We start from the raw sequence: 24,464 nt of genomic DNA on the forward strand, positions 1-24,464 counted from the left end.
ATTGGGCTATTAAAACAAAAACTTCACACTATCTTAAAAGTTTCATCCCACAAGCTTTCAAGTTAGCCCTTTCACCACCTGCCTGATGTCAGTGCCATCAGTCCCTGCACTATAAATACTTCAAACCACTTCATATTGTAAATATATGCTGGTATTTATGCACATTTTATTCCATACCTATACTTCAATCTCTATATTTTTTTTTATATATGATTCTTTATTCTTTGTAATTGTTGACTGTTTATTGTTGCATGTCATGGCAGCATACTACATGTAAATATGTATGGTAAATGAAGTTGATCTTTAATCCTGATGCACCAACCTCTTTTTAAATCCAGGTCAATAAATCATTACAAAACAGAAAATGTTGCAAAAACTCAGCAAGGTCTGAGCATTTGTGGAAAGAGAAACAGTCAAGGCTCAATGACCTTTTGCCATTTCTGACTTGCTGAGTTTTTGACCATTTTCTATTTTGTTTCAGGTTTCCAGCATCTGCATTTTCTGTTGATTTTCATCTAATAAATCATTCCTTTCCTCATATTGTTGGATCTGGATGTTAACTTCAAATCATTTGTGTACAAGGAACCCAAGAATTTAGTTCCTAAACTCAAAGGTGATGAAATTTAAAAAGGAGACTGCATATGTCACGGTCCAATGTAAGAAAAGTTGACTTGTAAAAATAGATAGGAGAAGTTAAGGGATTAATAGAGCAGCAGAGCATTCATCAGTACAGTAATATTTTATTTTATACTCCCAATCACAGTACCTTATGCAGCCACTATATCTTCTACCCACCATAATTCATGACAGATAATGTCAATATAAGTCAGCGATATCAAAGTTGTTTCACTAGTTTTACAAGCTAACTGCAATATATCTGCTGCTATCCAAGGAACATTGCCTACAACTCCTAAAGTGCATGTAAAGCCACAATTCAATTGTCTCCTGGTCTGCAGGGACAAGAATTAAAATTTGTACATTCATGCCCATTGTATTTTTTTCTTCAGAGTACTTGCATTTATGTCGTTGGGTAAACGATTTTTAGGAAAATTTTCTGCAAATATGTGTTTGCTGGAAAACCCATTTTGTATGTCTCGTCTCAGTGGAGAAAGTTAATTTTTAACTATAATTGCAGAGCAACCTGTTGCAGAGTGCGACTAATTGAATTCCCCTGTTTGTCAAAATAAGCATGATATCTAGATTGGTCTCATTGTGTGCCAGGACAATGCTATAAATCACTTAAGTGCTGAAGTACATTATGCTTCAAACATTTGAGGAAAAAGAAGTAATTAATATATTTTTGTAACATGTTGGGTGACCATTGCTTTAATACTTTGCATCTTTTCAGGCATGGGTGTTCCTCACTGGGGCCTACCATTAAATGGACAGAACATGTATTAATCTCCACTTGAATTAGATTGAGCTATATGGCTGAGAGTTTTGCCCAAATTTAGAAATTAATGAAATAAGAAAAAATTTCAACGGTTATTCTCTTTCCCCTTGAAGACTCAAGTAGTTATTAAGATCCACAACTGCTACCTTGTCTGAGATAAACCGATAAAAGACTAAAGCTTGAAACTGGGCTTTTGTGTTTCATTCTGTATAATAACATACAGAAGTTTTACCTGAGGCTGGTCTTCGTACAAGTTTTGAGCAGTAAATATTCTGCCTGGTCCATATTTTATATTTGATTACTTGATTGTGAATTGAAGACAAAAAGAAATATTTATTTTGTACATAATGTGAATTTCATTTCACTGAAATATTGAAAAATATCAACAAATGTGCCAACAAATGTTATTTTCATATAGAACCTTAAATATCTTAAACATCACTTCAAAATCTGCTCTAAAAAAGTGGCAGTTTTCACATTGCCATTCATGAACCGTTCATCGATCCTCTCACAACATTGTCAAAAAAGAATTGATAATAAATAGGAATTTAAGCAAGATGTAAACAAGGCTGAAAGAGTACAGAGAAAATTTAGAAGAATGTTGCTGGGTCTGGAGGATCTGCGTTATAAGGAAAGATTGAATAGGTTAGGACTGTACTCTTTAGAATGTAGAAGGTTGAGGACATTGATGGAGGTTTACAGAATTCTGAAGGGTATAGATTGGGTTCCACTGAGGTTGGTGGGACTACAACCAGAGGTCATGGCTTAAGGGTGAAAGGTAAGAAGTTTAAGGGGAACATGAGGTGAAACTTCTTCACTCAGAGGGTCGTGAGAATATGGAATAAGTGGTGCATGCGAGCTTGATTTCAACGTTTAAGAGAACTTTGGGTAATACATGGATAATAGGCCTATGGTCCCTGTGCAGGTTGATGGGAGTAGGTAGGTTAAATGGTTTCGGCATGGATTAGAAGGGCCGAAGGACCTGTTTCTGCGCTGTGCTTCTTTATGATTATAAAATCAACATAGCTAACATTTTGGCCTCAATGTTAAACATGTTTCTTTCTCCATAGTTGCTGTATAACTGCTAAATATTTTGTACAGTTTCTGTTCCGCAATTTCACCATCTGTAGTGTTTTGCTTTTAATCAAAATGTGAGATTCCATTCTGAAAATCATTTTTTTAAGTTTCTTCACACTCCTTTGAAAGAGTTTACATTGAACAAGTGTCTCCTTTACTTCCCAGGTAGCTGCTAATTCTCCCAGTATGTATTCTCAGGAACTATTCCAGCTCTCACAGTATTTACAGGTAATCCCACCAATGGCTGCCACTCTCTGATATTCTATCAAATTAGCTTATTTGATTTTATCCTGTTGAGTCATCGACTTACTTACATTTAATTCCGTTGATTTATTATACACCTCTGTTGTATTTAGTTGTGTAACTAAGTGGATACATTATTGTGCATTAGTTTAATGTTTGGGAGAAATGCAAAGAAGGAGCATGTGATACAGAATAAGAATTTTTAATTTGCATTAATAAAATGAAGAGAATGGTGAGCTAATGCTGTGGCTGAGTGAATAATGATTATTGACTGAAACTGGAGGATGGCTTCAAAGTAATCTGAAGGATATATGCAGGAAGCAAACATAACTTGTTTGCATTGTCAGCAGGAACAATGCAGAAGGAGAGCACAATGTGACGTTAATTAGATAGACATAGTATTTTGCAAATCTAGTCTTATTAAACCAGATGAGAATGATATTCACTTGAGATGAACTTGACTATTGAAAGGCTGAAAATAGTGGCAGAATAAATGAAATGCAATAAAACCTCTGAGGGATGGGATTAGCAATTAGGATCAAAAAATTAATTTTGGATTTTCCAGGTGAAGGTTGTGAAAAGGTTGTAGAACGTTCAGAATGTAGAAAATAGATTTATATTGCAAAGTTTAATTTTTCCTTGGGATGAAATGGACTGACCAGAAAAAAAACTCATCCTTCCCTTCTATCTCTACCCCCTCTTCAACCCCCCCTCCCCCCTTCATAACACCTCTCTCCAGCCCCCCAGCCCACCCCTCTCTCTGCCCTCCTGCCTTGGCTCCCCCCCACTCCTCCCTCCTGCTTGGCCCCTCTCTCTCCACCCTCCCCCCCGGGTCCCTCTTTCTCTCTGCCTTCCCCCCAGCCCCCCCTCTCTCCACCCTCCTCCCCAACTCTCCCCTACCCCCTTACCCCCACTTTCCCCGCCCTCCTCCCTCCCACCTATTATATTCTGGTTAGTTTTAATTATCAGCATTTTACAGCATACTACTATTAAAACATTGCTGATACTTTTTTCCTGATGTCAGGAGGCCTTGCACCGAGAACAGATGTTGGAACAGAAATTAGCCACCCTTCAACGGCTTCTTGCTAATACTCAAGAGGCATCAGACAGTAGCTGGCAGGTACTTTCAGGCTGATCTCGCTATGTAAATCTTATTTTTAGAATATGGTTTGATCACTGTCAATGCTGGAACTTCAGTTTTGATTGAAGGGCTAGTCATAAATGAGATTCAATTGAGCACGAAAAATTTTTAAAGTATCGCACAACCAAAACATCTGTCTATTCCACAGCTTTCAAGTGTGATTCAAAGCCATCATCCTCTCAATATTTGAATTGATTGCTTCAGATTGTGGAACTGTCACCACCAATCATAGCAGTTGTGAAAGGGAATCATGTTTGAAAAAGGTTCAATGATATATTAAAAAATACCTTTTTTCCCCACATTAAACTGAAATATTATACTATCAGTATTGACTAAAATATAAATGATTGCTTTTTATTACTTTAAAAAAAATATAAAAATTAGAATGTTAAGAAGGTTATTTGCTTTCCTGTAAAGAACTCCAGAAATTTCATTGTGCGAAGCATTTCAGGTCATTATCCACAGTTGTCAGTCTGAATTGGAATAGATTATTTTGCTGTATTTATCCTGTTCTTATCAGTCTGAACCAGAGAATTGATTAAGATTCAGTAAGATCTTTGAGTAACTTGGACTGAAGTTATTTTTTTCCCCATGTGATTTTATGATGCTTTTGCAGGCTTTAATAGATGAAGACAGGTTACTATCAAGGCTAGAAGTAATGGGCAACCAGCTGCAAGCTTATTCAAAAGTAAGTAATGTTCTCTTTTTTGCCTCAATATACATCTGAAATGGATGGCTGTGGTTGTAAAGCAAGACTCAAAATCATCGTAACTTACATGTTAAAGATAAAGTGGGATTTCAACAAGTCTTCAAACTTATAAAATTCCCCGAATATTGGTTCATAAATACATTGATTATTATGATTAAGGGAATTAAGTGTTGTGGGAAAATGCATTAAGTGACTTAAGTGCTATTAATTTACATCATACTGTCAAAGTTGAGTTTATTGTCATATCCACAAGTACATGTCTGCACAGTTGGAATGAAAGCAGCATGTCAGGCATATCATCAAATAAACAGCACTATCAATTAAACATAAATGATAAACAATTCTTACAAGACGAAAAAACACAATTTAGAACAAAGGAAGTCCATTTTGGGTGCAAAGTAATCAGAGTGTTACTAAGTTGTAATGATGATTAGGATTTTGCCAGTTGGTTCAAGAACCAAATTACTTCAACACTATGTTTTAAAAAAAGTAGTAGCACCACATTTGAAAATTAAGGATATAAAAGGAAACAAAGAATATTAGCTTAAAATAACTTCACAAGTTCAAAGAATCAAATGGCTAGGTAATTACTATTTTTATATAATCTAGGAAACCAAGTTGCTAATTGAAGAAATCTGACAAAAATAAATAACTTCACAAGTTCAAAGAATCAAATGGCTAGGTAATTACTATTTTTATATAATCTAGGAAACCAAGTTGCTAATTGAAGAAATCTGACAAAAATAAATAAAGGAATTTTATCTGTCGATACTCTGTTACCCATTTCAGCTGCTTCTTGAGTTCTCATTCTGATTTATTCGTTTTGAGATGTGCTTTATTTGGTTTGATTCTGTTTATATTTTCAATTACATTTGGAAAAGATCAAATACAAGAATGCAAGTGTAGTCCTATAATCCAATGGCTGTATGCAAATTGTGGAATCACTGATCATGTAAAGAGAACATCTAAAATGTCATGTGTTTTTTGAAATTTGTTTTGACAAAAATTGTGCTTTACATTTGTGGTTATGATTTTGATCATTCAACACCCTGAAGTGAAATTTCCCACTGCAAAAACACAATGCATTAACAAATTACTCAGAAACATAAAAAACCTACAGCACAATACAGGCCACACACAAAAAGTGCTGGTGGAAAGCAGCAGGCCAGGCAGCATCTATAGGAAAAGTACAGTCGACGTTTCAGGCCCAGACCCTTCATCCTGAGTGTGTTGCTTGAATTTCCAGCATCTGCAGATTTTCCTCGTGTTTGCACAATACAGGCCCTTCGACCCATAATGCTGTGCGGAACATGTATTTACTTTGGAAATTACCTTGGGTTACCCATAGTACTGTATTTTTCTAAGCTCTTAAAAGAGCCTCTTGTATCCGCTTCCACCACCATCACCTGCAGCCCATTCTATTCACTCACCACTCTCTGCTTTTAGAAAAAGCTTACCCCTAACATCTCTGTATCTGCTTTCAAGCACCTTAAAATTGTGCCCTCTCATGTTAGCTATTTCAGCCCTGGGAAAAAGCCTCTGACTATCCACACAATCAATGCCTCTCATTGTCTTATACACGTATTAATTATAAGTAGTATATATTGACCTTGTATGTTTTCAATGAGTGACATACAACTCGGTGTGAATCTTGAAGGAAAGAAAACAACTTCATTAACATTTGACTCAGGAATATAGCATACAGAATTTCTTCCGAGGCATAGTTGGAAATAATTCTGGATAGTGTTGATCACTCTGATATTTAATTTATATAAAGTAAATTACACAAAAGGATTGAAGGTTAGGGTCATCGGGCTCCTTTATGATTGTATTTGTTTATTTTAAATGAGGTCACCTCTTGGTTTCCTTGCAGTTAGGCATCATATTGTGTATCTACACCACAGACAAACCAATCTCTTGGATTTGATGGCCCATTAAATCTGTCACTTGAAATCCATTAAAAAATATAGTAGTAGAACACTTGCTTCAATCATATAATCAAGTCATATGTACATTGAAACATACAGTGAAATGCATCATTTGTGTCAGTGACCAACATGGTCTGAGGATTGTGCTGGGAGTAGCCCACAAGTGTTACATTCCCAGTGTTACGCTTCCACTTCCACCACACTTCCAGCTCCAACATAGCATGCCCACAGCCAACTAACCCTAACCCACACATCTTTGGAATGTGGAAGAAAACTGGAGCACCTGCAGGAAAACCATGCAGTTATATGGAGAATGTATAAACTCCTTACAGACTGCGGTGGCAATTGAACCTTGATTACTGCCCATTGGTGCTGTAAGGTGTTGCGCTAGTTGTTACACTGCTTTTCACATCATCTTTAACAAATTTATTAAGAGCACTTTTTAGTTGTAGCAAGTGAATAGCGAGGAATCATTTGATATGATTTATCTGGATTTCTAGGAGGATTTCAATAAGGTACCACATGTAAAGTTACTTTATATTGAATACCACCACCAATAAACAGAAATATACCCTACAGTGCTCTGAAGGTATTGTGTGTAGGCCTCCGTTAGTCTTGGATTTGCGCCCTGGAAACTGGGCAAGGTTTTTTTTATGAAAGACCGGCAGTCGCCCAAGCTGCAAGTCTCCCCTCTCCACGCAACCGATGTTGTCCAAGGGAAGGGCAAAGGTATTACCATGCGTAACTAAACACATTAGAATGTTTAACTACCTGTAAAGGAATTATATTAGCCAACTGTCTTCAGTTGAATGCATTGGTACCAACAAGCATTGATTGTTTATAGAAATAAATCTTGTGATTTCAAAACCAAGGACTGCCATCCATGTGAGCAGTGCACAGGGAGCCACTTCACACATGCTGTCTGGAAACTGATCACCAAATGTATACCAGCAAGGAATGTTTCCTCATTGTGAACAAGTCCACAAATGTATTAATTTATGAAGGTTTGAGATGGGTGCTGGGACCAACTTCATGCATATGCATATTCATCGATAATGAAGACTACAATGGGATAGAATCATACTGTGCCAAATCCAATTTAGGGAAGGATGTCTGCGCAGGTTACCCACTGCATTTTCATGAATTCTGTTTTGGATGCTTCTTGGAGTACAATAGATTATGGAATACTGACAACAAAATAGTTGGAAACACTAATTGTAATTTCTGATCTTTTACATTCAAATTTCAATTTGTAGAAATTGCAAAATTGCCTGTGGTTTTCAGTGAAATCTGGGCAAATGAATTCTAAATTTGGGAAAAGGCAAGTTAAAAATGGTTATCAATAATTGGTATAATTACAAAGGAGCAGAGCGGTGCAGTAACATAGTGGTTAGCACTTTACAGTACCAGTGACCCAGGTTCAATTCCTGCTGCTGTCCGTAAGGAGTTTGTATGTTTTCCCTGTGACCATGTAGGTTTCCTCCGGGTGCTCCAGTTTCTTCCCACAGTCCAAAGGTGTACCGAATACAGTCGTAGGTAAATTGGTCATTGTAAATCATCCTGTAATTAGTCTAGGGTTAAATCAGGAGTTGCTAGGCAATGGGGCTCGTTGGGTCAGAAGGGCCTGTTCTACACTGTATCTCAACAAATACATAAATTGGAAAATATTGCCTTTACCAAAACATTAACCAATTACATCAAGAAATGATTGCATCACCACCTATGAATTCCTGAACCCCAGGACTAAAGTCTTACAATAACTCCAGGAAGAGAGGGAAAAAAATCACTGTTAGTTTGATTTCCTAGAAGAAATCAATTAATGTTCAATTCATGTGAATAAAAAATAATTTTAAAACATAAATTCTTAATGCTTAATTGAAATAATTATTTTTAACACCCTATGTGTTTATTGGATCAGACAAATGCAGTTATTTCAATATACACAGTGCTTGATTAAGGATGGATAAAAGTAATGATCTTATTAACATTATAGTATCTCATGCAACTGAATTTTAAACTACACAATTGCTTTCTCTGTGTGTACCCAACAGAACCAAACTGAAGATGGCATAAGGAAAGAGTTGGTGACGTTACAAGAAGATAAACATAGCTATGAGACAACAGCCAAAGAGTCCTTGAGGCGGGTCCTTCAGGAGAAAATAGAAGTAGTCAGAAAGCTGTCAGAGGTGGAGGTAATTACACTGATAAATGATTCTTATGATTTCTAAAAGGAGGAGTTGCTTCTTTGAAAAGATTTATGGACGTATTATCTTGGAATACTGAATCTTGTCCAAGATAACTCCAAAATATTGTTTAAAACTGCTATTTGGTGATATTTCATAGACATCTAGGGCTCAGATTTATCAATACAACATTGCTAGGTCTTACTAGAACTATAGATATGAAATACTTGTCCCCTTAAGAAGTAGGTGCACAACAATTAACTGTCAAATTCTTTAATTCCTTAAAGATAGTTGTAAGAATACCTTGAAAAATTGTTTTCTTTTTGGATAATATTCTTCTCAGAATGCATACGGCCAAGACATTTCTATCATGGTCAATGCCATGATTGTTTATTGTATAGTAATTATCCTTTTAAATGCTGAGTCCCTTTTGAAAGAGATTGTTTTTAAATGGGGGGTGTTAAGCACACAAACAGAATTGTGTCCAAATCAGCCATGATCCGTCTCATTGAATGACAGCATGGCTTCAGGGGACTAAGTAGCATCCTGCTGTTTCTGTGCTTTTGTACTAACCAGCTAATTGGCTTAGTTTTAGACTATTTTGCAGCAATTAGCTGAAGTTTCATAGAAATAGTTAAAAAGGCATAAAAAAGACTGACAACTGTTTACCAAAATAAAATATAAAGAACAAATTAGAACATTATCAATGCTACTACAGTACTATAAAACTGTGTAATAGTTCTTCATAATTATCAACGGAGCAATTCATCCACTATATGCTGGCATGTTCTCTTGACTGACTGTAAATGAACAAAATCAGCGCAGACACCTAGTGTAGGTAATGGACTGCCTTAATGCAATACTATCAACAATTGTGTTCTGCAAATCTTCATTTTCTTTGTAACATTCAAGATGACTGACAATACCTTCAATTTCTTCGTAGTTTCTAACTTGGTGATATAGTGAAATTATTTAATTTTCACTTCTAGCCGTTTCTGGTATCTCCAAGCCTGAATGCTTGAAACTGCAGTGAGCAAAACAGTTTTGAATTGTCTTACTGCTTATTTCTCACCAACTATCAGTGACAAAATTCATTGCTTTTTGAACACAAACCCACACAACTATCACTACTTCAAAATTGTTCGCTCGAAGCTACTGGGTATACACGTTTCTAATTAGAAACTGTTCAGCAACAGTCTCCTGCCCCAGTTAAATGAGATAATATCCCAAATAAACAAAGGGAATCCCGGCTATTTTCTCGATATGTTCTTGTCCTTTAAGAGTCATCCCAAATAAACAACTGCCCTAATTACTAATGGCCCATGTAATCGGAATCTACAGTACTTCAAACTTTACTAATTAAAGAAAAAATGAGAGACCAGAATTACCTTGCTATTTTCATCCAGCATAGTGAATGTTCTGCCCTTGGTTTATTTTTGGTAAAGTGCAGAGAAAAGAGGTCAATGAGAACCATATCTAATCCTGTAAAGGACAAATTAATGCTAAATCTAAGCCACGCTTGTCTGTTGCACTGATGGAGTTTAAGGTGAAAGCGGGTACTTCTTGGATCTGAAATTATTTCACAAATAATGCTTATATATAATGTGTGTAATATGTAGTTCTTTTTAATTTTAATGTATAGCGAAGTCTGAGTAACACGGAAGATGAATGCACCCATTTGAAGGAAATGAACGATAGAACACAGGAAGAACTAAGAGAACTAGCCAATAAATACAATGGAGCTGTAAATGAAATAAAAGAATTTACAGACAAATTAAAGGTGAGATTAAATATTTACATTCTTTAGTTAACTGAAATTTTAAACCAGTTTTTCCCTCTTGTAATAGGAAATCTTAAAATTACTTTTAGGAGGACCCTTCAGGTAGAAGGAAGATATTCCAGAATTGACTTTCAAGGTCCTTGTAATTTGGATTGTGCATGACAATGGACTTGGGTGCAAGTAGAAAATATTGATATTTTCTGTTGTAAGACATGCAGCTGGCAGATGTATTGCAGTGTTAGAATGAAAAAATGATTGCTATTAAGAGCAAGAAGAAATTGCTAAAGGATGCTGTACCTTTTGATTGTAAAAAAGCAATTGTGGATATTGTTAGTTAAGCTATCCTTATACTTTTTTAAAGCTGTTTTCTATATCTAATTAGATCTTTAGGTTAACTAGTCTATAGTCAGTTGTTGAATTTGAAAAAGGGATAAAGAAGAATTTTGGAGTACCAGAAACTTAAGATTCCGTTTCAGTGCAGGAAAGTAGAAGAAGGCAGCAATTTTGGGGTAAAAAGCACTGTGAAGAACTGATATGGCTGATTTAAGTATGCTTAAAATGTTCAGAATGATAAGCAAGTTCTAAGGAAATTGTCTACCAGAAAGATAAAGAAGACTATTAAATAAGATACATGTAAAACTATTAAGTGAAAGGCAATAGAATCTGTTCTAAGGAAGTGTTCATGTTGATGATACCAATCTGAAGTGTAATGACATGCTGTGCCTACTATTTCCCCTGTAGTTTTGTACTAAAAATGAAAAAAAAATTACTTTAATTGGCCTATTAGCAAACGTGCTAAATTCAGTTTAGGTGAAAAATGCTACTTGGAATTGATTATTAAATAACACTGTCAAATGTAGAAATTGTTGATGCTTTGAAAAAACATTAATCAGATTATTTATTTTTAATTGATTTAACATGTAATTTTTGTCTGTGAGCAGCAAGCAGAAGGGAGACAAGAGGAGATTCAACAAAAGGGCCTGTCTGAGAAAAAAGAGTTGCAGCACAAAATAGATGAAATGGAAGAGAAAGAACAGGCACTCCAGGCTCGGATTGAAGCTCTGCAGGCTGATAATGACTTCACCAATGAAAGGCTTACAGCTCTACAAAGTAAGCTGAACTTGCAAATCCTCATAGAGTAATTGCTCAAAGGAAAATTATAAGAGATTAATGAATTTTTTATTTGGGTAATAAATAGCAATTTTTATTATTATTGCTGAAAAATATATTCCAACAGCTCAGTTGAACTTGGCTGAGCAGCTGCTTCTCCTTCTTCATCGTCTTCAGCCACACGGCATATACTTTACTTTTCCCTTCTTGTTGTGCTCTTGAAAATAGCTAACTACAATATGTATACTACAGATTTTCTAAATGTGCTGACTTTTTCCAGTTAATAAATTCAATTTCTGTCTTGTTTTCTCTGTGTTCATGTCTGTTTGTGAGATAAAAAAAGTAATTTCTGATCTCAATCCCTGATACCGAGTGCTTTCTTGATCTTCTTAAAGCTAGGTAGCTCGAATTTGATAAAAGTATTCTTTCTTAAAATAAGTTGATAAATTATGCATTGTTCATTCAGACATTGTCCTAATAGTAATGTCACTAGTCGTTGCAAATACAATAGCAATAATAAGGATTGGTATTGTTAGTTGATTTATTTCCAATTTATCTAAAATGTTTAATGTGTATGAAGTATTTAAACTTCTGAATATAATTGGAATTAAGTCTAAATTCTGCTGCTTTCTTTTCAATGCAGTACGATTAGAACAATTTCAGGAGAAAAATATGAAGGAACACAACAGTATAGGTGAGTTTAATAAAAATGATTGAAATATACGTGATAGATGCAGGTAATATCAGAGTTTTGGGTTATAATGCTTTGAAATTCATGTCATGCCTTTTGATTCAAACATCAAGAAAAATTCTTACAGCAGTGATTCAGTTTATGAAATCGTTTGCTATATGTTGATACAGAGAAATTCTTCTGTTGTTTCTAAAAATGTCATCTGTAATATTTAATAACCGCAGGTTGCTATTAAGACTGCATCTGCCAAAACCATGGAAAATTGATTTGATTTCCCTAATCTGTGAAAATACTCACAGCTCTTATATCCATGATAATCACTGTTATGTAGGTAAATTTTTATCCCATTGTACTGCATTTGACCAATTTAGCATAATAATTGCATTATCTTTATTCTGTATCTTGAGTATTGAAACTATAACTAGCTAAGTTAGCAGCAGAGAAAACTGAAGTAATGTGATATATATTTTACTACATCAAAGGCTGCATATAGGTTGAAAAGAATGAGAAGAGCACCGTAGTCATTGTTACTTATTGCTCCACTTTGGACTATTTTCATGGTGTCTCGTGTGGTTCAAGCATTATCTTTGTGAGAATGACAAGCATAAATTTTGGAGCTGCTAACTTGTTCAGATACTTTGGAGAGAGAAAGACGTGGAAGTGCAGACAACATCCTCCGATGTTCCTATCAAAATGTTGATAGATTTCCTAAAGCATTCAGGCAATCACAAATTCATGACAGTTGCCTTTGAGAAACTTATAGTTTTCAATATTAAGTCATTATGTTCACTTGCAGCAATTTCCCCATTACTAATAACAAATCAACAAGTCTGCAGTGTTAAAATATTTCAGCTTTTCAACTGAAGAGCTAGTTAGTGCAAATGGCAATTTTTTGAACCATTGTATTCACTTGTGACCTGTACAAGAAGGACAGGTTGTACTTGAGCCACACTATACTTGCAGGAAAATTTGCTAGTGTTACACGTGAAGGTTTAAACTGGTTCGCAGTGAGAGGGTACAGGATGGCGGTAAATGATACAACTCAGGTCGTGGAATATAGCAGTAGAAGGAAAGGAAATTCAGTAAACTAGTCTGCCAGGGTCACACTAAAGGCAGAGAAAGGAATGCTCCGTTAAACTGCATTTATTTCAGTCTTAGAGCTTTAACAGGTGAGGTAGATAAACTCAAGGCATGGATTGGCTCTGAGGACCGTAAATGTTATGGCCATGACAGAAACATGCCTGAGAGATGAGTAGGCTTTTTGATCAGAGCGGACATAATAGCAGTACTTAGACATAATGTTCTTGGGGGATTGTCCAATGATGCTATGTGGGTAGAAGCAAAAAGAGGATGGTCACTTCAGTAGGACTATATTTCATTGTCCCGAGTAGTCAGTGGGAACTTGAGGAACAGGTGTGCAGAGGATTTGCTCATAGTTGTAAGAATCACAGGGATGTATTAGTGGGAGATTATAATTCCCCCAGAATTGATTGAGTCACCCAGAGTGTTACCTGGATAGGATGGAATTTGTAAAATATGTCCAGAAAAAATTCCTGAGACAGCATATGAAGGGCTCTACTCAGTAAAAGTTCAAAGTAAATTTATTATCAAAGTACATATATGTCACCATATACAACCCTGAGATTCACAAAAAAGAGAAAATCTGCAGATGCTGGAAATCAGAATAACACACACAAAATGCTGGAGGAGCTCAGCAGGCCAAGCAGCATCTATGGAAAAGAGTAAACAGTCGACATTTTGGGCCAAGACCCTTCATTAGGACTGGAAAAAAAGATGAGAAATCAGGGTAAGAAGGTGGGGGTGGGGGAGGGAGGCAGAAGTTCAGAGTAGTATGTGATGTGTTAAACTGGGAGAGGGGGAGGAATGAAGTAAAGCACTGGGAAGTTAATTGGTGAAAGAGATAAAAGGCTGGAGAAGGGGGAATCTGATAGGTAAGGACAGAAGGCCATGGAAGAATGAGAAGGAGGTTGAGCACCAGAGGGAGGTGATGGGTGGGCAAAGAGATAGGAGAGAGAGAGAGAAATGAGGAAGGGGGGCATTACCGGAAATTTGAGAAATGGATGTTCATGCAATTGGGTTGGAGGAGTTCAATGAATCCCTCTCTCACTACTCCCCCTCTGATCTCTGCTGCCCTCCCAACTCTTTGACCGTATGCTCACCCAGACCCACCACCACAGCTATATATCCTTCCTGGGAACATGTCTTTGCTGCCATCTTGTGCCATATGCCTTGTCAGTCCAAGGCCTCCTCTACTGCCGCAATGTGGCCATGCTCAGGTTGGAGGAACAACAATTTATTTTCTGCCTGGGTGATAGACAAAATAATACTAATAAATAAATAAGCAATAAATATCTAGAGCATGAAATGTAGAGTCCATAGGTTGTGGGAATAGTTGAGTGATGGGACAAGTGAAGTTGAGTGGTTATCCTCTCTAGTTCAGAAGCTTGGTGGTTGAAGGTTAATAGCTGTTCCTGAACTTGGTGTGGGTTCTGAGGCTTCTGTACCTCCTTTCTGATGGCAGCAGCAAGAGCATGGTCTGGGTGGTGGGGGGGGGGGTGTTGTCTGTGATGATGGGTGCTCCTTTCCTACAACAGTGCTCCTTGTAGACATGTTCAGTGGTGAGGAGCGCTTTACCCATGAATGACTGGGCTCTATCCACTACTTTTTGTGGACTTTTCCATTCAAGGGCTTGGGTGTTTCCATAGCAGGCTGGGGTGCAGCTAGTCAGTATACTTGCCACTGCTCAACTATAGAGATTTCTTAAAGTTTTAGATCACATGGCAAATCTTAGCAAACTACTAAGAAAGTACTGCTGTGCTTTCTTTGTAATGGCACTTGTATGCTGGACCCAGGACAGATTCTCTGAAATTATAATGTTGGGGAATTTAAAGTTGCTGTTTATCTCCACCTCCAATCCTGCAATGAGGACTGGCTCGTGAACCTTTGGTTTCCTCCTGCTGCAGTCAATAATCAGCTCCTTGGTCTTGCTGACATTGAGTGACAGGTTGTTGTTATTACAGCACTCAGTTAGATTTTCAAACTCTCTCCTTTATGCTGATCTGTCACCACTTGATTTGGCCTATGACAATGGTGGCATCAGCAAACTTCAATATGAGATTGGAGCTGTGCTTAGCCTCACAGTTATAAGTGTAAAGCAAGTAGAGCGGGGGTGGGGGGAGCACACAGCCTTGTGGTGTACCTGTGCCGATGGTGGTAGTGGAGGAAGTGTTGCCAATCTGAACTGACTGGGGCAGCAAGTGAGGAAATTGAGGATCCAGTTGCACAAGGAGATATTGAGGCAAAGACTTTGCAACTTTTGTGTTGAATGGTGAGCTGTAGTCAATAACTAGCATCCTGAAGTATGCATCTTTGCTGTCTAGGTATTCCAGGTTTGAATGAAAAACCATTGTAATGGCATCTGCTGTTGACCTCTTGTGACAGTAGGCAAATTGGAGCAGATCATGTCACTTCACAGAAGGAGCTGATATGTTCCATCATCACCAACCTATCAAAGCACTTCATCACAGTTCATGTAAGTGCTACTGGATGCTAGTCATTGAGGCAGGTTACCATGTTTAGTCAGGATCTAGCAGAGGTTGATTGAATGTGCCTGTTTCAAAGGAAAGGAGTGAATAGCAAATGGATGCTTTTAAGCGTATGTTATCAAGTGTTAAGGTGCAGCATGTTCCTGTGATGGTGAAGAAAAAACGTAGTGAGTTTAGGGAACATTGGCTGACAAAAGATATTGAGGCTCCAGTCAGGGAAAAGAAAGAAGCAGACATTGGGTTTACGAGGTCAGAAACAAGTGATTCTTTTGATGATTATAAAAAGACTAAGAATACTCTTGGGGGGAAGTTGAGAAGTCAAAGAAATGGAACTCAGAATGGAAGCTGGTGATTAGTGGTGGGCCACAGGGGATGGTGTTGTTATTCTCAAGGCCTGATCATTAAGTTTACAAATGATGTAAATTTAGGAGAAATTATTGATGTTTTAGAAGGGTATCATAGGTTACAAGGGGATGTTGATTTTTTAAGGAAGTGGGTTGAGTAGTAGCAAATACAAATGTGACATGATGCAGTTTGGAAAGTCAAACCACAATGGGACTGGATAGTGGGCTCCATGGAGAGTCATGAAACAGAGACTTGGGTGTGGCAGAGGTAAGATGGATGGTAACTTCCTATTGTCCCCAGATGGGAGCGACCAAAACTAGGGGGCACAGATTTAGGGTGAGAGGAGACAGATATAAAAGGCACCTGAGGGCCAACGTTTTCACGTGGAGGGTGGTGAGAATAGGGAATGAGCTGCTGGTAGAAATGTTTGAGGCAGGTACAAAAATATCATTTAACAGGCACTTGGATAGGTACGTGAAGGAGCGAGACGTAGAGGGATATGGGCTGAACACGGAATTTGGACTTGCAGGGTGAGCACTAAGGCTGACAGAGACTCATTGGGTACACTTCTGTTGATGCTACTTTGCTGTGTGACATCTCATGGGAAAAGAGAATAACATTCAAAATAAAAAAGCTGTTTATCCGAATGCAGAGCTTATAATGTCAAGACAAACTAATTAGTGACAAAGCCGGCTATTGAATATTAAAGTGCACGTAGCATTTTTTTTCAAAGGTAGTCAGAATGGGGTAGGTTCTCTGATATTAATAGATTATATTAGGACAGTAATGAGAAACGGTCTTTGCTGTAAAAATAAATAAGTAAGGTAGATCTGTGTGGAACTAACAAAATAATAAGAAGTATATAAGCTCAATTGGATTGGCCAACAGTCTCTAACAGTGAAATAATTGGAAGTGGTAAAGATTATGCAATAAACGTGACCTTGCTAAGTAAGTTGGGAAAAGCAGTCTTCAAAGTAAACTTAATATCAAAGTACATAGATGTCACGATGTACAACCCTGAGATTCATTTTATTGTGGGCATACTCAATAAATTCATAATAGAATAATAACCATAACAGAAGGAATGAAAGACTGCACCAACTTGGGTGTTCGACCAGTTTGCAAAAGGCAGCAAACTGTACAAATACAAAAAGAAAGAATAATAATAATAAAGAAATAAGCAATAAATGTTGAGAACATGAGGTGAAGAGTCCTTGAAACTGAATCCATAGGTTGTGGGAACATTTCTGTGATGGGACAGTGAAGTTATCCCCTTTGATTCAAGAGCCTGATGGTTGAGGTGTAAGGATTGTTCCTGAACCTGGTGGTGTGAGTCCTGAGGCTCCTGTACCACCTTCCTGATGGCCACAGTGAGAAGAGAGTGTGCCCTGGGTGGTGGGGGTCCCTGATGATGGATTCTGGTATCCTGCGAGAGCGTTTCATTTAGATGTGCTCAATGGTGCGGGAGGGCTTTTCCCGTGATGAACTGGTCCATATCCACTACCTTCTGTAGGATTTTCTGTTCTACAGTATTGGCTGCATCACAACCTGGAATGGAAGCACCAATCAATATACTCTCCACTGCACATCTATAGCAGTTTGTGTAAGTTTTAGATATCATGCCGAATCTTTGCAAACTCTTCAGGAAGTAGAGGTGCTGCCGTGTTTTTTTTGTAATTCCACTTGCATGCTGCACCCAGGACAGGGCTTCCAAACTCATAACATCAATGAATTTTAAAGTTGCTGAAGCCTGATTGATGGGATGCTCTTGTCACTGGTTTCTAGAACAATATATTGCAGACTGAACAAAGAAGAAAGCTAAATTGGAGCTGTTCATGTGTAATAATACTAAGTTAACCAGATATATCAGAGGGTTAGTTTCTTTTGGGAAAGAGTGAACGTTAGTGATAGAATTTTATTTTGAGTTTGAGAGAAACAAATTTTAGTGGCTTAAATTTGGATTAAAGTAATTATACTGCATTTGTATAATGCCTAGGTTGAGGACAGTAGATTAGAAATTAGATCAAAAGATATGATGGCGGATGAGCAATGGCAGTACTTTAAACAGTTAATTGTGCTCTACAGATATGCATCACATTGAGTAATAAAGAAGCCATCTGAATAATGTCCCATCTATGGCTAACAGAAGAAGATAGAAATGGAATCAGATTGAAAGTGCTTATAAAGTTGTAAAGAATTATAGTGAACCTAAAATCTGAGAGCTATCTGGTGAAGTAAAAAACGGATTGTATGAAATTCTACAAGCATGAAAAAGTGAGAGAAGAATAGTATAGCAAAACCAAGCATTGGTACTTTAGGAGAAAAATTTGTAATAGGGGACAAGATAATAAATGTGACAAGCTCTGCAGATGCTGGAAATGCAAAGCAATACACACAAAATGCTGGAAGAACTCAGCAGATCAGAGAGCATCTAAGGAACTGAATAAACAGTTGATGCTTTAAGCCCAGATCCTTCTTCTGGACTGGAAAGGAAGGAGAAGATGCCAGAATAAAAAGGTGAGGGGAGGGGAAGCAAGATAGCCAGAAGGTGAAGCCAGGTGGGTAGGAAAGATAAAGGGCTGGAGAGGAGAGGGACCAACAGGAAAATGTCAGAGATTTTAAACAAGAATATTGTGTTACTCTTCACAGGAATTATTAAAAACATGATCAGAAATAGTGGATAATAACTGGAAAAAAGGGATTGAGGATTGGTTAGCTGATGTGGTAGGGGTTAAAAAGTTATTTTGTTGTTGTTAAATTGTAACTAGTGGCTTATGTCGGTGTTTGGTGTCAGAGTCTCGGTTCAATGTTTTCTATGTTAATAATGAAGTGGCAGAGTACAGGGTATCCGGCATTGCCAGCAATGCAAACATAAATGAAGTTAAAACTTGTACCTGCTATTTTTCTCCTTTTTCTGTCGTGTGAGCACATTCAAAGTGTTGTTTAACTCCTGCAATTTTCCTTACCTTCCATTACAGTCAAACTTGCAGGTGCCACATAATAAGCACCATTATTATACATTGCAGCCTGCATTTTCCTAACATGTAAATTCTTCCATGATTAACTTTGTATATGATTCATGTATTTATTCATAACTCTATTTTTTCATTTTTCTGCTTGGTTTCCATATTGCCTTACCTCATGGCTTGTTAGTATCCCTTCGTTCACTGTTACCGAAACTCCGTAAGTGGAGCTTCTACCTTTTGCTGTGTGTTCACATGGAGTACTATTTTGAGCATTTCCTATGTTTGTTTGTAAATTTACCCATTCATGCTTATTGTGGTCATTTTATTTGAAATGTGCTACTTCAGCAAGTCATTCTGCAACTAATACTTAAACATGCTTGCTTCTTATGATCCTATTAATGTTGCTGAATTACCCGAAAATCAGCTTGCCAGCAGAGGGTGCTGTGAGCTCACTGCCACTGTAATAATGCGTAAGAGCAGTAATTATTAAAGATAGTTAAAAGACTTGGATGAAGAACATTTGGAAAGGTTTAGAAACTTAAGATTTTGTTAATATATTTGTAACTTTTCATCTGTTTGCTGGTCAATCTTCCTTTGATCTCTAATTCCATTTAAACATACTCACCCATATTTATTATCACCCATTACCACCTCACATAACCGTGCTATTTTCTTTCATCACAGACTAGATCATCTATGACAACTACTGTTTCGTTTTTCACCACATCCCCTTTATCTTTCCCTTGTTCTTTCCTTTTGTTTCATCCACAAGATGAAAGGTCCCACCCAATTCACCTGCACATCCAAATTCCCTGTTGCACTGTTTACTGTGATATTTCTCAATCACCTTGAGCTCCATTAAAACCATCACGGCCGCTCACTTGGAGTAACCCTCACCTTCCCTCCCCCAAGTCCAAGGAATGCAGCCTAACGGTATACAGTAGAAAACTGGGTTTGCCGTTCAGCATCAGATCCACCGTTTACAAACAAGAGCAAATCTACAGATGTTGGAAATCCAAGCAACACACACAAGAATTCTGAGGGAACTCAGCAGGCCAGGCAGCATCTATGAAAGAGTATATTTGACGTTTCGGCTGAAACGGCATTCTGAGTGTGTTGCACTGCAAGAGAAACTGGTTACAAAGTCTCATTTCTGTGTTCTTACTCCCCAATATCACTCCTAACTTTTCACGTTCTATTTTGTTCACAATCCTTGCATTGAACACGCAAAGTTTTTGCCAAAAACCTTCTAGATAAAAGCTGCAAGTTACTATTTCCTACAACTTTTACAGTGTCCTCAGCTACTGCATACATTCACTTCCATAGATGCTGCCTGACCTGCTGAGTTCCTTCAGTATTTTCAAACAAGACAAGATCTGTATATGCGGAAATCCGAGCAACACACAAAATGCTGGAGAATGGCCATCTGTTTCTTTCACCAATCAACTTCCCAGCTCTTTTCTTCATCCCTTCCCTTCCAGGTTTCACCTATCACCTGGTGTTTCTCTCCCCCCTCCCCCCAACCTTTTAAATCTACTCCTCAGTTTTTTCTCTCCAGTCCTGCCAAATGATTTTGGCGCAAAACATTGACTGTACTTCTTTTTCCATAGATGCTGCCTTTCCTACTGAGTTCCTCCAGCATTTTGTGTGTGTTATAATCCATTTGCCATTTTCCCTTTATGTTGTTTCTGAACTCGGCTTGAACACTACTCCTCCTGAAGCCTCAGTCCTATTCCCATCGAACTGTTGATCATCAACTTTCTTCCCCTAGCCCCTAAGGAAGATGATATTGTTGACAATGCTGTTGGTGAGAAACATAAGAGCTTTGATAGATGCTTCAAATATAAAAGATAGAATGGAAAAGGCTGATATGGGAAATTTTCAGTTACTTACAGAGGCACAACATTTATAATGGAGAATAAAGAAGCGCAGAAACAAACTTTTTCTGTCTGTCTTTAGAGAAGGTATAAATAACAAATGCCAGTGATACCAGGGAATTAAAGATCTCTGAAAATTATTATAATCAGTATCACTAAAACAAAATGTTCAAGAAAAGTTGATGAAATAGAAAACAAATAAATCTCAAGGATCCGTTGATGTACGTCCTAAAGTATTGATATAATAATAGCTTTAGAGGTGGTGGATGGATTGATAATTATACAATGTTACAACTTATTACTTTGGAGATAATTTATAGGCATGTCATGAGAGGTGGTTAATAGACAAAAGGGAAAGAGAACACACAAAATACTGGAGGAACTCAGCAGGTCAGACATCATCTGTGAAAATGAATAAACAGTCAACATTTTGGGTTGAGAAAGGAAGGGAGAAAGAAATCCCATTTGGATTGGAAAGGAAGGGGGAAGATGCCAGAATAAAAAGGTGGGGGGAAGGGAAGGAGGACTAGCTAGAAGGTGATAGCTGAAGCCAGGTGGTTGGGAAGGTAAAAAGCTGGAGAAGAAGGAATCTGATACGAGTGGACCAAAGGAAAGATGGAAGAAGGCAAGAAGCGGTGATAGGCAAGTGAGGAGAAGAGGTAGGAGGCCAAGTACAGAATGAAAGAAGGAGGAAGGGGAGGGGGAAGAGAAAAAAAGTTACCAGAAAGAGAAATTGATGTTCATGCCATCAGTTCAGAGGCTACCTAGACAGGATATGAGGTGTTGCTTCTTCACTGAGAGTGGTCTCATTGTGGCAGAAGAGGAGGTACATGTCGGTACTGGAATGGGGATAGGAATTAAAATGGTTGGCTGCCAGGAAATTCTGCTTTTGGTGGATGGAGTGAAGGTGCTTATCAAAGCAGTCCCCCAGTGTATGTCAGGTCTCACCAAAGTAGAGAAAGCTATGTATGTGTAGTGAGGAGTGGTCAGCCTGGACCTTCCTAAAGTCCACTATTGTCTCTTGTCCATGATGAAACTCAAGTTGTTGTGCTCGCGGCATTCTACCAGACACACTATCTCGTCACTGTAAGTTGTCTCATCGTCATTGCGAACTTGTCGCTAGCAAATTTGATGACTCAGTTTGAATTCGACCTAGCAGTACACCAAGAGGATGCAGCACTGTGGCATTTGTGCTCAATGAAATGGGTTTAGAGATGTTGCTGCCAACACAGACTGACTGTGGTCTTACTGTCAGGAAGTCCAAGGCCCGGTTACAGAGGGAATTGTTGAGACCCACCAAGGGCAGTGTACTCATCAGCTTTTCAGGGATGATGATATTAAACTCCAAGCTAAAGTTGATAAAGCTGGTGTACGAGGGATTGGATGGAGTGGAGTGCAGAGGCTATGGTATCATCAGTCGACCAATTTGAGCAATAAGGGAACTGGAAAGGGTCCAGTGTGGCAGGAAGTTGGGATTAATGCGATCCATAATCAACTGCTCAAATCAATTCATTGATGTTGAGGTCAATGTCACTGGACAGCAGCTGTTGAGGTAGGTTACTGTTGCCCTCAGGTTGGAGGACATTTCATCTGGGTAGCCTCCAATCTGATGGCATGAGCATCAATTCCTGCAACTTACTGTCATTTCTTCACCTCTCTCTTTTTCCATTTCTCATTGGTACCCTATCACCCCTTTTCTTCTCACCTGCCCATCACTTCTCCCTGGTTCCCCTCCTTCCCTTTCTTCAATGGTTCACTGTCTTCTTAGTTCATTCCCTCTTCCCCAATACCCACTTCCCCTCACCTCATCCCACCATCCAAAGGTGTGCGGGTTAGTAGGTTAATTGATCACATTGGTGTCATTGGGCAGTACAGTCTCATTGAACTGAATGGGCCTGTTACTGTGCTGTATCTCTCAATAAAAATAAATAAAAAGCAATTTATAATCTAGAGGCTGCACAACTCATTGCATAACCCAAATCATAGAATTTACAGTACAGAAAGAGATCAGTTAGTTCTTTGTCACCACACTAGAATTTGTCAACAACTGTCCTATTAGTCCTATTCCCTTCCTCCTTTCCACATTTGTTTTCTTTTCATTTATTCTATTTCCGTTAGAAAGATACTATTGAGATTGCTCAACTTTGCAGCAATATAACAAATTCCTTACTGTGTTAAGATTTTCAGCAGAGTGCAGATGCAGTCCTAAAAACTTGGCTTTACTTTATCTTTAAAACATGTGTATTAACGTTCAGCTGTGAATGGTGTAGATTCTCTATCAGTTTTGTATGTTATTTTCCGAAATCCCATATTATATATCTGCACTTAAGTAGCACGTGGAATTCTAGAATTAATTAATAGCAAGTGCTATATGCAGTGAATCATTCAGCATGTGTAAGGAAAGCAGTTAATGCTTTAGATTGATGGCTTTGCATGAGAACCAACCAGATGTAACGAAATTTGTGTTCACTGAATTTCTGAATTTTTTTATTCCTGAAGTCCAAATTTAATTCTGTTTATCTTGCTTCTTTCTGCCTTTTGATGGATTTTAAATAGTTTTGAGTTGTATTATGAGTTAAATGGTATTTCATTTCCGCTTTAAGCACTCTGAAAAAGATCCTTTGATAACAGAGTAATGGAAAAAGTATTTAAACATATTACCGATCTCTTGACAGAGAAAATCTCCAGGTGCTGGAAATCAAAGCAATACACACAAAATGCTGGAGGAACTCAGCAGACCAGGCAGTATCTATGGAAAAGAGTACACTTGACGTTTTGAGCTGAGACCCTTCAGCAGGACTGGAGAGAAAAAACATCCGTGCCCCTTCAGGTTTCACCTCTCACCTTATGTTTCTTTATCCTCTTCCCACACCTTTTTAATCTACTCATCAGTTTTTTTCCTCCAGTCCTGCCGAAGGGTGTTGGCCCAAAATGGCCCTGCTGAGTCCTTACAGTATTTTGTGTATGTTACTGAACTCTTGAACACATTGAACAAAACAAAGTTTGAAACTTCTGCCAATTTCTTCTTGTATTGAAAAGAAATACTATAAAAACTAAGATCCAGTTAGGTTTTATTCTGGGCATTTTTATCATTTTTCTTTGAACTTCAGCCACTGTTTAACAACAAAAATTGTGGATTTGCCCTTTTGAAAGTAAGCCTTACAATGCCATTAGATTCAATTATTAAAATGATAGTTTGTTTCATGATGTTGCTGTAAAACAACCACTCATTATTAGAACTAAAGTGAATTTTTTGTTTTGGTAACAATAGGAATCCAAGTTGATGACTTATTATCTAAAATTAATGGAAGCACAGATAAAGGTAGTGTACCAATGCAACTTTTCAGAAACTGTTAATGAAAATTGAAAACTTTACTGATCTTGTTATTGATATGAGTGAAATTTAATTTTTAAAATGTAGACAGTTTTGTCTTCATTGAAGAAAGAAAGTGAAG

At 37.7% G+C, this 24,464-nt stretch overlaps 1 protein-coding gene across 5 annotated transcripts in view; it reads left to right on the forward strand.

Annotated features, from left to right (window-relative positions):
• slmapa (sarcolemma associated protein a) overlaps positions 1 to 24,464 on the forward strand; it is a 190,373-nt gene that overhangs the window by 77,080 nt on the left and 88,829 nt on the right. For 3 of the 5 annotated variants that reach the window (XM_059944203.1, XM_059944201.1, XM_059944202.1), the window contains exons 5-11: positions 2,636 to 2,698; positions 3,738 to 3,833; positions 4,471 to 4,542; positions 8,543 to 8,683; positions 10,317 to 10,454; positions 11,396 to 11,564; positions 12,208 to 12,258. In XM_059944203.1, coding sequence (XP_059800186.1) covers positions 2,636 to 2,698; positions 3,738 to 3,833; positions 4,471 to 4,542; positions 8,543 to 8,683; positions 10,317 to 10,454; positions 11,396 to 11,564; positions 12,208 to 12,258 — 730 coding nt within the window. Of the gene's footprint in view, positions 1 to 2,635; positions 2,699 to 3,737; positions 3,834 to 4,470; positions 4,543 to 8,542; positions 8,684 to 10,316; positions 10,455 to 11,395; positions 11,565 to 12,207; positions 12,259 to 24,280; positions 24,332 to 24,464 lie in introns of all 5 variants that reach the window. The other 2 variants (XM_059944200.1, XM_059944198.1) reach the window with 1 other exon arrangement.

Source organism: Hypanus sabinus, chromosome 19, assembly GCF_030144855.1.
Source record: "Hypanus sabinus isolate sHypSab1 chromosome 19, sHypSab1.hap1, whole genome shotgun sequence".
NCBI classification, from domain to species: Eukaryota; Metazoa; Chordata; class Chondrichthyes; order Myliobatiformes; family Dasyatidae; genus Hypanus; species Hypanus sabinus.